The sequence below is a fragment of the Stylophora pistillata genome, chromosome 4 (assembly GCF_964205215.1).
Source record: "Stylophora pistillata chromosome 4, jaStyPist1.2, whole genome shotgun sequence".
Lineage (NCBI taxonomy): Eukaryota > Metazoa > Cnidaria > Anthozoa > Scleractinia > Pocilloporidae > Stylophora > Stylophora pistillata.
The window spans coordinates 11195811-11209254 of NC_142522.1; the positions used below are offsets into that span (position 1 = coordinate 11195811).

Sequence of the window (13444 nt, forward strand, 5' to 3'; positions counted from 1 at the left end):
TTGATGTTGTAACCTGATTCGCTACATTTTGAACATCCTTTTGTGACGAACATCATTGATTGATTTGTATTTATCTGCCAATTCCGCGGATAGAAATCCTCCACAGGCTCATCAATGTGATCGTAATGGACGTAAATGGAGTTAAAACGTCATTAACGAAATTTATCGGCAGTCATCTCGATACGCTTGCCCCCATCGCTCGAGCGCCTTTAAAATTCTTCTGCTTCCGTTTTGTCTCGTCAAATGATAGTGTATCAAGAAGAAAGCTCTGAGCTCAAAACTGCGTCTTAATCGAATAAGGATTGATCACTTTATGTGAATTTTGTAAAGTGATTTGTTGTAAGCATATTGAGACAAAAAAAAAATCACTTTAACGTCGTAGGTTTCCGGATCAGTGGCCACAACCTCAAAGTCCACAAATATCTTTAATGTAAATCAAGTTCTCAGCAGGGATGTTGATTTTCTGGAACTTCAAGACGATGATTTAAAATAAAAAAAGAAATTCGCCACCCAAATGAAGCTTTGTAACCTGTGGTTGCATTATGGCTAACTGTGGTTGTTAATCAATTCTATATCAAATCAAGTACAAGTATCAGTAAAAGATATCTACTTTTAATGGTTTCGACCTTTCTTTGGTTGTTTTGACGATACTAGTTAAGACGGAAGGTAGGCTTTCCTGGTTTACCTTGATACATGAGGCAAAGTTTGGCGCCAGTCCGGCTTTCTTATCAAGTTAGAAATCTGTCCCAACTTGGCAGCGTTACTTAACTACTGAAAGCCATTGTAAACAGAATCTTCCTTCCATTTATTTATTTATTTATTTATTTATCTGTTTCGAATATTTAGACAGGGTAGCCCAGTTCAGCAAATAGCTGGTTTAAATGAAATTGATGAGTTCAAATTGAATTGATGAGTTCTGTACTGTGTTGATAATTCCTTCCGAATAGATGAGTTCTGAAATGGTTGTTATTATCTAGCAAGCTTTAACGGTTACTACCAATGGAACAAAGACTGGCTTTATTCACTTGCCAACAACGTTATCGTTCTATACGTAAAATTGACGTCCATTGGAGCGAAGCTTAAGATTACCTTCTGAGAAGGAAAGCTTAAAACTATAGTCCTCTTTTACTGCGGTCGAAAACAAACTAGATCGGCGCGCATCGTTTCTGGTTACAGTGATTCCTTTTTGTAAACAGCTTCCTTTTACGACGAATAACATTTCTTTAAATAATCTTTGAGTGTAAATACATGGGACAAGGGTTCTGACGTTTTGTGAAACATCCCATTTTGACCCTAAAACATCCATGCAATATGTTTTTCTCCTCGACTACGAAGACAGATGGAAGGGATGCATTATGGGAACACTCGTTGTTGTTGTAGCTGTTTTTTTTTTTTTTTTCTAAAAATTCTTGTCCTGCAGAGGAACAGCTTGAATCAAACCCAGGATCAGCAGGAATGTAGAGGGTCCGGAAATTCACTATCAGTGAATCAAAATTAACGACAGTGGCCTCGAAAAGGAATTTGCGTTAATTGTTCTCGACTGCTTTCCTAATTTGTACAGCTGTGGCCCTCTTTTTCACCTGTTTCAGTTTATCCACAAGTCATTCATCTTCCACCCCTTGTTGTTTTCCCTAAAGAGAGAAAATCGTCTCAGAAATAATCTTCAAAATAAACTCACGTCGCGGTTCATAAGTCAGACGCCACAGATGACATGTGCGCCAGTGGCGTATTGTGCATCAAAGGAAAGTCTTGGCTTGCAGAATTGTCAGCTCTATTCACAACTCACGATATTGCTTTAACAACTGTTTACTTTGTGGCTAAATCAGATGACAAGCTTAACCAATCTGTCATTGGGTTTCATTTGCGGACTTTAATTACCGTAATTAATAATGATGTTGTCTTTATAAGCGAAAGCTGTGACAGCATTGATTTTAAACAGTTCAACTAACTATCACGAACGCTTAGACAGAGGAGCGCAAACCCCCTCCCAAGAGCTATGGCCGGGCTACAAACACGCCACTTTCTCAAAGCCTTCATCTTGTTTTCTTTGCTCTTCTTTTACAACTGCTCTGCAAAGCTGAACGTTTTCCTGGAGGCAAAAGAGGTATCGCGTTTTCTTTATGGTAAGTAAATAAAGCACAAATCTTGCAAACAGCGACTTTCTTTTGCATAAATCCAGATTCTACATAGTTTATTTTCACCCCGAAACTGATGTCTGAGCATTGATTTAATCAGTGACCACAAAGACAAATCTAGGCATCCTTTGCATTTTTTTGAATGGAAATGTTGCAACCAAATACACCGTTGTAGAAATTTCATAGCAAATATTCAACCTAGGAATGGCCATCCTGGAGTCTCTCATAACGATGGCGTCATGCGTTCTCCATTGTTGGTTTTATTAGTTTAGATGAAAAGCCACCACTTTGAGTACAATCTACAACTTTCGTCAGCTCTTCAGAGCAACATGACGTCTGTTATCGCGTTTTGGTGTCTCAGAGTTATTTTCGTTCCACGGCTTAGTCGGGTAGAGTCACGGAGAAATCCGGATAAACAGCAAAAGAGGACAGTTTTCGGCATTCTTTCTCAATAAGCAATTCTTTCATGCTCTCAGTAAAATTTCGATAGAGTCACCTGCAGCATTGTCAATAATTCCCCAACAGGGCCAAATAGCTCTCTATTAAGACTTGATTCCTTTTTAAAGTGGCTCTGATTGTGCAAGAAGACCACAAGGAATTTATCCTTGCATGCTGTGTCATCGGAGGAGACATCGACTATTTGTCGTGGTAATTTGGACCACAAAGTCATTTGACTCTTCCTTGATTTGTCTGGCATGCAAAGGAAAGGTGAAAACTGGAGTATATTGGTGTCCTTGTGCACAAACGCCGGACAAACGTTTAACATATTTTTCATTTTCATTCCAAAGGAAATGAGAGCAATCCGATAACGAGAAATAATTTTGAAAGAAGCCACGTCTCATTACTGAAAACTTGCCCACTTTTTGATGATTTGGTGTGCATGATGCTTTGGCCTTTTTTTTTTTTTTTTTTCTTCTTCTTCTTTTTTTTTTCTTTTTGTGTGCGTGTGCCGCTTGTTATTGTATTAATTGATTTGATGGGCTTTTCGCAGTAACTTTATCGTAAACAATATTAATGATAAAAGAATAGGTTTTAAGCTTAATTCAGTTACTCATCTTGAGGCATGTTTTTAACGGCAGACCACACAAAAACATTTGACGTCTATTTATGATTTGCAGATTTCTTTTTTTTTTTAAATAGTTCAGCTGCTAGGAAAACATGCTGTTATGAGTACAACTTTGTATTATGCAAGGACATGTAAACACCCTTGGTTTCAAACTAGTATTGACTCCAGCCACTAGCGAGTTGTTATCAATCAAAATCGCGCACCTTTAAGGCTTATTGATATAGATAAAAACTTGATGAATGGCTTCCCCTGTGATTTTATGAAGCAATGCCCGGCGATCACAAAATTAATGTCCTCTGATAAGCTTCTTTTATTATCATTATTTTTTTTTAGAATGTAGCGATGTTATCATAATTTTTCTTTCAGAGAAAGGGGGGGAAAGAAAGGGGGGAATAAAGGGGGGAGGAAAGGGGGGAAGAAAGGGGGGAAGAAAGGGGGGAAGAAAGGGGGGAGGGGGCTTTCAAGAACGTTTGATTCGGTTGTAGGCCGCCAAGGCCTTTAGACCCTGACCCTGATTAAGAAAATCCCCTAATTTGGGTACCCCCTGTTCAAGACGAAAACCTAACATAGATTGCGTCATATATCTTCCTAAATGAACGTCATGACACATTTTTAAAATTAGATTATAGAACTTCACCTTACTAAGCTCCGTCATGTAAGACCACGCACCACTATTTTTAAAAAAAGTGGTCCTCTATGTCCATGATTTCTTCAACTCTGGTTGTAAAGCTTTAAAAGCCGGCATGAACCAGTTTCCACGAAGAAATAACTGGTACGAAGAGAGTCTAATGTTTACTTCTATGTCATCAGATTTAAAAACGAACTTGTACCTCGTCCAAGATGGTGTTGTGGCCCCCATACTGAAGACACCGATATTGTCCAGCATGATTCCTCCAATTGACCACAAAATCAAAGACCTCAAATTTCGGTTCAATGGCACTGGAAAGGTAAGAGGTACAATTAAGTAAAGCACTCTCTCTTTTTTAGGGATAAATGGGTAAAACTGAAGAAAGATTGTGGATAGAATCATTAATAGTGTCGTAAAAAGTCTATGTTCCAGTTGTTCTTCAATTTCTTTATCTCTTACAGCACGTTTTCCAATTGTTCTATTCAGTGAGGATGACGGTAGTCTCCCTAAATTAAAAAAAAGACAGAAGTGAAGTAAAGTAAAATTCGAGAGCACTGGACAACTGAAACTTCTTACATCAATATCATGGCTAGAAAATAAAATGGATACGGATTTAAAAGGGAAGTGATTAAACGTAAAGTTTGTTTTTGTTTGAAAATCGACACATTTGGATGAGAAAGCAAATCAAACGAGCTAAGGAAAATGGCTTGTATCTATTTCCCAGTCTTGAAAGTTGATCACTATTTTTTTTCTTTTACCTCTTATGTGAAAAGCAAAAATAACCCAAGAAAAGAAATTTTCCCACGCCTAGCTAAGCACAACGGAGGAGTGCAAGTGTAATCGTAAATCAACGAAATGATGGGATTAGTGGTACTGTTAAGCAATTATCGGCTAACAACGAGATCAGTGAATAAAAAAAAAATGAACGATCTGTATCGAAATGTTTCTGGCAATTTTCCATGGCAATGATAAAATTAGTTGGTTTCTGAATTGATAAAGTAAAAATCCCGAGAGAAAACAAGAGTCTTAGAGTGAGGCAGAACTTTCTGGCACGAAAAAACGTCGGGTTTCAAGCTTGAGAGAGTGGAATTCGTGCAATGTTTGTTCGGAGAATGGCTACAAACTTCCAATTTCTATATCTGTTACTATATAAAAAATCAATTTCCGTCCAAACCAGTGGGCACCCTTTAAAGTTACGATTAATTTCAATTCCCTCACAATAAAATACTTCACGATGTTATCTGTCTTTTCTAAATAAATCAGAGAAATAGCCACCGCCTTACATCCATTTTTAAACAGAAAAATACAATTTTGATGGCAAATGAAACTCGCCACGAACTCGCTCGTTCCCCTTATCTTAACCGAGATAAGCCGAGAACGAAGTCTCAGTCGTGTTTCAGAAGCTTTTATTAACTCAACATGGAACAGTGTTAAGTGACTGTTTGCGGTATGACCGGGGACACTTATTCTTCCAGGTTCAGTATTCTTTGAACTTCCAATCGAGCAACGAAACCATCATGAGGCATCCTATGACTAACATCCGTTTGACGGGACTGGTACCCAGAAAAACTAAAGGTAAGAATATTTGTGATTGCTTCAAGGACATACTCCTACAGTTCTAAAAGGCCCTTCTCGAAAAGAACGGGAAAGGACACTTGATGGAGCTTTCAAGACAGAATATACTTTCACCTTTCTATACCTGATTTAAGACAAAAGGAGAAACACGATACTGTGACATATAAGAATATTTTAGAAAGTTGGCTAACAGACTTAAAACGATGGCTGGGCCAAAAAATCGCAAGCAAGACGTAACGATTAAATAAGAACACAGAAGGGCATGTAGAAAGGCCTCTTTCTCCATTTCTAGGCATCGTTTGATGATATGATTTTCAAAAATATATAAACGTACTCACGGCCTCTAGTCTGGTCAACGGAAGAGGTCACGGTAATGCAACAGTTTGCAGGCTAAAATAGAGTTTTTCAAGCTGTCAATTCGTCTTGATAAAGATTTGCAAATGGAAATAATCGGACTGTCTGGGGGACCTTAAAGGGAATTTTTGGTGGATGCCAATAAATCAACGCAGTCATCAACGCACAAAATGGGCTTTCATTATGCGGAAAAAAGTTGAATCAGCTTCTAGTAATTCCATCTAGGCGTTAATCCAAGCTTGGAAGTCTACAACACCATTATTTCACCTATATGAAACGGATTATGTCATTCAATTTCCAAGTATATAAAGTGTACAAGATGAAAAGATCTCGATGAAAATTAAAGAAAAAAAAATGGAAAGATGCTGTTTTCTGTGGCTGGATTTACATCTTTATATCTTGCGCGTAAAATGAGTTCGTCTGACTGAGTATTGAACATGTTTACTTGATTTCATAAGTTCGACTAGAAATTTCTTAATATTTTTTAATCGAAGCTGTAACGGTCGAAAACGTTTCTCAAAAAATCACAGTCATTGTTTTTAGGCGTCGAATTGTTCACCGATCTGCTAAAGAAATACTGACAGCGCAGGTCATCTACCAATAAGTCTGAGTGGAGTAATAGCATTCGAGGCGCATGGGCTAATTTTAGAAAGTCTTGAGAACTGTTTACTGAGACTCAGAACATGACGTGAGGGTTCCAGCGATTGATGAATGAATACTAGTCTTGTGATGTAGGAGTGAAGGTTCCTTTTTTGGTAGACAAGAGATTTATTTGAAACTATCACAAAATCCGAGACAGTATAGACTCCCACATGACGAATCGATATATTTTAGGAAGGAGACAATCACAGCGAAAAACCATTACAAAGCAACATGGTTAACATAAGCTTGAGAGATACGATTTAATTGTGGACATCTTGTTATATTTAGAATAAATCCAATCCATATGCTATCTCGATTTCTTGTCTTAGATGCCTGCTCTAAGGTCATTTCGTATAGCTGATGAACAAAACGTGTTTTCGGGGTGTAAATGATAATATAAATAAAGGTTGCTGATTAATTGTGCAGAACCAAAAGGGCATTTTATCCTCTCTTGGCAGAGCATGATACAATATTAATTTCAGTTGCGGGAGTTTCAGTCGATTTTCATGTTACATAATATATGCTGTGGATCTCCGGTATCTGTCTCGCGATGAAATAAAAATATATTTGTACAGATGATAATAAAATAAGAATAAAGAAGATAAGAAGATAAAAAGTAAAGTAAAGTAGCTATGCAATAACAAAGAAGAATCAAAGAATATTGTTATCTAAGCGATGGACGCGTTTTCTTTTTTTTTTTTTTTTTTTTTTTTTTTTTTCATTTTATTACTTGTTCCTCTGGTTTCAAATTTAAGCCTAATTTTGTTGTTCTGTCTACAGAAGCAAATTAAAAAGACTTTTTTTTCGTAAATTTGCTTTTCAACTAGTAAAGATCGCCTTTTGCTCAACAAGCAAATTCTGTTATTGACTTGCCTGCGAGCATGAGCAGGCTTTCACTAGGGTTGCGACATAACTGCGAATCCTTTTGGTTTCTGCGGGGCTCTGGCATGCCAGACACTTCGCAAGCTTCGTCACTTGGGCTGTAGATCTAATTCCTGTAGAGCCTCAACATAAGGTGGTACTTAATTATTGACTCTCGTAGGCTGATCTTTTTGTCGGTGTCTCGTGGTGGTCAATTGCAAGGATAGGTATTGCAGTTCTAGTCAAAACGTGTCGACCACGCCCTCCCCTTGTCATCGCTAGCGCTTAAGACAAAAATGCCATGGGTGAGTTTTAAAGTTTTATTCGTTCTAGTGCTTTATGATTGCTCTAATTTTTCTAAGGAAGGGAAGGTGGGGAGGGGAGGGAATGGAGAGTTAAGCTTCCTTGAAGGGAGGTTTATATTGGCCATGAATGTAGATGACTGTGGTCATGAGACCTAACTCCGTGCAGACTCGTATACTGCATACTTTCTGTTTTTCAACCGTTTCATAACCTTGGTAAAGGTCACTTTAAGAAGGAAGTCATGTTGCAAAGGAGACTGCCTGCGCCTTTTAAGTTCTATTGGCCGACTGAAGGCACTGGAGGGATGCGAGGGAAAAAAACTGACCCCTTTGGTACGAAACGTTGAGGAGAGAAAACATACAGAATTTCAGGCCGACCACGTTTCATGAATATTATCATAATTCCATATATCTTTTGACTGGGGCACACAAAGTTACTCAATCACGTTGTTTTTTTTTCATGAGCGTAAGAGAGCGGATTATTTATATCAAACAGAATTTATACAAATCAGAAAATACGTTGATTTCATTAGCCCGCTGACCTGGCATCTCAAACTTTGACTTTGGCACCGGATCGATAAGAGATTAAGAGGATTCACTTTTTCTGTTATAATTAACGCTAATCCTCTGTTTAACAACCTTAGCAAAGATTCAAATTATTAGTATGAGTATTCTATCTTATACATGGACGCTCCCTTTCCATTAAAAAATCCGGTGATGGATCAAAACCCATTTACTTTTACCTTAAATCGAATAAGATAGAGAGGATTTCTCGAGACTACTTCTTACCAGATTATGTATCCAAAGAAACAAGTGATATCACCGTGGTCTTCAAGCACGGAGGGTCAAAAACACCTTGACACGTGTCCTTTTTACATTATGATTCGCCAAATCTGCAAGGTCAAGAGTTAAGAGATTATTCCTATGCAGAACTGCACATCGCATTAGCCTAAAATAAAGCTTACTAAAAATATTCGCCGAAGCATATGGAGATAAGATAATTTGATTGTAAAGTGAATTTTCGCGTGCTATTAAGAAATGACATGGCCTAGACCACTATTAAACAAGATTAAGGATTTCAAAGGTTTTTTTTCTTTTAAAGAGGGACGTTTAAAATAAACGTAATCCATTTACAACGCTATCTGCGTCATTAAAGTTGACTTCGCAACGGCCATTTTCCCCAACACGAAATGTCTTACTCTTCACTAACGATAGTCTAATCAGGGGTATGATTCCTCTGTGGGCACAGAACTAAGTCAGCCATTTAGCGTAATACTTTTCTTCTGCCTTCAGTTTTCAGGGTGAAATTCCCATGCACTGGGAGGGTTACAGGGGAGGCCATGCTAACTATCAACATCAGCTTTGCTGCGGTGGCCGGAAGCAAGATATGGGGTCCACTGAGCCTCACTCTGAGGCGCCACTGCGTGGCTGGTAAGTACGCAAAAAAAAAAGAAGGGATGAATGAAAAAATTCACGCATAAAGGAAAGAATGCTAAAAGACACAACTAAAGAGGGAAATGAAGGTTTCGAAAGAACTAAAAAAAGAAAAAACAAGTGCATTACTCAGTTTATAGTGAATTTGGAAAGAGGTAAGACCTGAATCGAGAAAGACAAAAGAAAAAGAATGGACGAGTGTATCACATGAATGAGCCTTTTTCAAATAAAAGGAAACCCTTCAAGATAGGTTTATATACTTAGCACATGTCATTTACAGGAATAGCCAGTAAAAGTATCAATTTCCTAATCTTTGTAGTCCCATATTTGCTCTAGACAAGCAAGACCGAATTAACCGAGGGCGGAATTCCTCAGAACAAGGAGGCTCAACACTTCCTCCTCCACAGATTTGTAATAAAAGGTGCAACAAGAGACATGTCATGAGAAGGTTTTGTTTGAGTGATTTTGGTAAGTTTTGTCATTGGTACTTGAAGCTAAATTCCCTGAATCACCCTCACGGAAGCTTGATCAGGTTCAAGAGAGGATTAGCCGGGTATCCCATTAGCCCTTGCGCGTTATTATCGATGAGAAGGTGTCACATTGCATCGAATTCGCGTGCACGCGCTGGAAAGTCGACTGAATTTTAAACGGCTGTTTGTCCTTATTCAGGAGCACGGAAGGTGATTTGAACGGTTTTACCTGTTCTTGTAACAGTTGACTTTAGTAGTTTAGTACTTGAACTTGCTCTTCTCTAAATGAAAAAAAATGGCTTTGTTATGAGTGGTATGCACGACTGAGTGGCTTTGTTTATGCGCTTTACTTTAACGCTTGATCGATATTTGCCTGTTGTGCTATTATTGGTGGGTACTTAAGCATATTATTCCGCCCGGTGGTGCCTGAATGATAACGCTTTTCAATATTAGCGAAGGTCCCCTTAAGTCCCCAAATTTTGTAGGAATATGTGGCCGTTGAAAATTGCTTAAATTTGGCGCCAAAATTTTGACGTTTTTCCTCGACTGGTATATCACCCGGCCCGCTTTTGATCGATCAATAGCCTTTGCTACCTGTATTAAATGCCCCTTTTAGTACATCTGTGTAAAGGTTTGCTTCTGAATTAAGATTAGTAGCTTGTGATGGAGTGCTCTCTTTATTTCTTTTGGTAACTCGAGTCGCTTGCCACTTCTTCAGAAGACTGGCTTTTCACGGCGATTTTTCCTTTCGTCGGGTAGCTACTGCAATTACAATTTGAGACTTGTAAGTCTAGCCAGGGCATTTCTGGGATATTGTTGTCTCCTTCATATTCGTCATATGGTCGAATATCCGAAGCGGCAAGAGACCGATTTTCGACGCTATCGAAGTCTAAGATTATAAGCACTGAACGTCTTCGATCTTCGCTTTCATCCCTTAGCTGTTTCGGTAAATTGAAAGAATATCACATTGAGAAGCCTGGAAGTCTCGGACAACAAGCGAAATTGGAAAGTTTGATGTAAGTCTGACTATCCAAATCCAAGCAGTTGACATAAATTAGTGGCGAACGCGAGAGCACTTCGCTGTTGATCACAACTACCTCCATCTCGACTGAGTGATTACGTGACTAGAGCGAATTGATAATATAGTTCGAAGCGTGGAATTGTGGGATACCTGACTAATCCTCCTTTATCAGGCTCTGTAGTATTCTGTCCATGTGATTGGCCTGTGTTCACCTGACCATGTTGCTTCTTATGCATCGCTTGATTTAAAGCTTCGACATCTCCCTTCTAAGGCAACCGCACCCGTGCCGAGGGGGGAGGGGGGGTGGGTTGCAATTTGAACCTTGTCTGGCTTGGGTTGGGAAATTGGGAAAGTGTTTTATATTACATATGGAGTTGTTTACAGGTAAAAAGTCAACTATTGCGAGTAAATAGCTCAGAAGAAAAGGTCTACAAGGTCTAGGTTTTAAAGCTTGGCCATTCTGCCTCAAATCAAAAAAAAAACAAACAAACAAACAAACAAACAAAAACAAAATTACCATAAAACCCGGCACTTGGGTGGGGAATCTGAACTAGCCAATCTTCTAAAGTTGAAATACTTGGGAGATTTGCCTTGAGGGATGTTGATGCTTCGAATTGATCGACGCATTAGTTTGATATCATTCGCGTTTGAAGTATTGTCAAAGTGTTTTTTAGCATTTGTGAACCTGAAGGCACGATATTTTAATTCCCATACGTAAATCACTTTTCGACACAGCAGGTATCACTCACTTCGAACCGAGGCAAGGTAAATGACGAACCCATTCAGTGGATCTCAACTTATAATTCAGTACTAACTCAACACGAATACGAGTCGTTAATCAATACAGACACAATCTGTGCGTACACCTAATCACAGTCTTATTCATACATCTTTGCTTGTCAGTGATCAAAGCCCGAATGGAATCTGAGATATCAAAAAATGGCTTGCCTCGTCTACGAGTCCGCATAATGCGCTTGTACAAACAAGGAAGAGTCAAGATCAACAGCAAACATCAGTTGTTGGACAAAAGAGGACAGGAAATAACCTGCAGCTGCAATAGTCTAAAGGTCAACAAGGTGTACTTGCTCCTGGGGAAGGAAGACAAGCGGAGACGCCTGCTATACTTGGACAATTTTTCGACCGCACTTGAGTGGAGTAAAAATGGTAAACAGTACGTGAGAGCGAATAGGAAGAATAATTCTTGTCCTCAGAGAAGGACACCTTGAAAAAAACAATAGGGAGTTTAAGATGTCACTACGGCGTCGTGTGGTAAAACGTTTCCGAAAAAACATAGCTTATTTTCCTCTAAGATATTTGTTACTAGCTCGATGCGCTAACCGTTTCTGACGGTGCGACATCTTCACTTCGGCAAAACATGTGAATGAAGTGCTGAGTTCAAAGTAAAAGCGTCACTAAATTGCTCCCGAGGTTTCCTCGCTAACAGGACGTAAAAGTTGGTGATTCACGTTTTTGTTCTGTATGGGAGGCTAAGAATGTACAAAGGTTTAAAACGCACGTGTTTCACTATTGTTTTGCTTCTTATATCTTTCGTTTCGTTAAGTTCTCTTTGCCGTCGCCGTCGTAGTTTTCTTAAAGTTCCTAATAACAAGGCAACAGTACCCTGAGATTTGAAGTAGTAAGATATTAATTCTAAATGTAGATTTGTAATAATTTGCTGAGATCTATTTTAAGCAGAATACTTGCCATAAAACCTGCTCCATAATTTTGTTGCTAGTGGTTACGTTTAAAGCACACTTCATGTAGAGGGCTTTCATATAAACCACGCTTGTGAACGTTAAAGTTACCTTAGCACTATCTTTTCAAGTAGATAGAAAGTACTTCGTGACAGCGGTAGAAGCCGAGCCTATTTAAATTATGACAAGAAACTTTTGCATTTTAACAAGTAAAGCTAAATTTGAGAATAAAGCACATTTTAAAAGCGCACAAAGGTTTCGACATCGTCGTGATCTCATTAAGGGGTAAAATCCGCTAAAATGGCTGGTTGGTTTAAGCAAGTAGATTATCACTTTAAAATAGTTTCGAAGTTCTTCATCAATTAAAAATGTTTCTTCCTTTGAAAATGGAACTATGCTAATAGAGAACTGTTCTCCAAGCGAAGATTATGGTTGGCCAGTCGATAGCGAGACCTTTCAATTAAAAAATTCTGGATAGAAATCATTATGTATAGAGTCAACCGTGGTAGAACTCAGAAGCGTTCACGCGTCCAGACCTCTATTAATAGGCGTTTCCAAAACTGTCAAAATAAACCAGGGTACCAATAACAGGCGCGACAAAGGACATGTTCTTTCGTTTCTATTTCGACCCAACCCTGTCTGCTACCTGTTACAAGCGCCTTTTTAGGTAGACAGAAGCCTCTTTAGGCTTTTCCGTGTACAAATCACTCGTGCGTAATTTAAGAACTTAATGAATAATTTTGGCACATGTGAGTTTGAAAAAATAGCTGCATGTGAACTATTTCCACCTACCTGGCTTTATTATTGGTACTGCAGTAATATATTTTTCCCCCATTATCGACATTTTCGGCCCAAACCATACAATATATGTATCCACGAAAACGATACAGTCGATGAATCGACTGTATGTTTACTAACCTTGATAACAGCGATTTAAAGACAAGAATATGGTAATTCATTCACGCTTGACGTGCCGGACAAATCATGCACAGGCCATTTATAAAAAATTATACAATGGAACTAAAGAATATATTAATTAAAAAAAATTTCCATCTTTTTTTTTTTGGTTCAAAAAATTAAGGGAGAGAAATGATGCAAGAGAGAGGGATTAATGCCTCATCTCCTAGTTTGAGAAGGAAAACTTTCCCTTGTTAAGTTACTTTCGATCTAAGTTAAGTTTCAACATTGAAGCAGACTTCATCTACATCATTACGTAAGAATGATTAACTTTAAAGTTTATTTTTGGGCCGTTTCGAAACGAC

General features: G+C 38.4%; 1 protein-coding gene and 2 long non-coding RNA genes across 3 annotated transcripts; 1 reads left to right on the top strand and 2 right to left on the bottom strand.

Annotated features, from left to right (window-relative positions):
- Positions 1–406: 406 nt before the first annotated feature.
- On the bottom strand, positions 407–4025 carry LOC111333076 (uncharacterized). Its single transcript, XR_002695113.2, has 2 exons — positions 3839–4025; positions 407–1631 (listed from the first exon to the last, which is right to left on the bottom strand). It is a non-coding gene; the product is annotated as an uncharacterized LOC111333076 (long non-coding RNA).
- LOC111333074 (uncharacterized) lies at positions 1671–12569 on the top strand. Its single transcript, XM_022938595.2, has 6 exons — positions 1671–2123; positions 4012–4148; positions 5305–5404; positions 8857–8994; positions 9334–9465; positions 11392–12569. Exons 1-6 carry the CDS (start codon positions 1997–1999, stop codon positions 11712–11714), a joined length of 957 nt encoding a protein of 318 aa, XP_022794330.1. The 5' UTR covers positions 1671–1996; the 3' UTR covers positions 11715–12569.
- LOC111333075 (uncharacterized) lies at positions 7083–13101 on the bottom strand. Its single transcript, XR_015999695.1, has 3 exons — positions 12975–13101; positions 8353–8456; positions 7083–7545 (listed from the first exon to the last, which is right to left on the bottom strand). It is a non-coding gene; the product is annotated as an uncharacterized LOC111333075 (long non-coding RNA).
- Positions 13102–13444: the final 343 nt, after the last annotated feature.

What these genes read in the sequence shown, in the direction of transcription:
- LOC111333074 (XM_022938595.2), top strand. Translation starts at nt 1,997, where the DNA reads ATGGCCGGGCTACAAACACGCCACTTTCTCAAAGCCTTCATCTTGTTT. An exon ending in GGTTCAATGGCACTGGAAAG is followed by an intron (nt 4,149 to 5,304) that starts GTAAGAGGTACA and finishes TTATTCTTCCAG; the next exon opens with GTTCAGTATTCTTTGAACTT. An exon ending in GTTTTGTTTGAGTGATTTTG is followed by an intron (nt 9,466 to 11,391) that starts GTAAGTTTTGTC and finishes TTTGCTTGTCAG; the next exon opens with TGATCAAAGCCCGAATGGAA.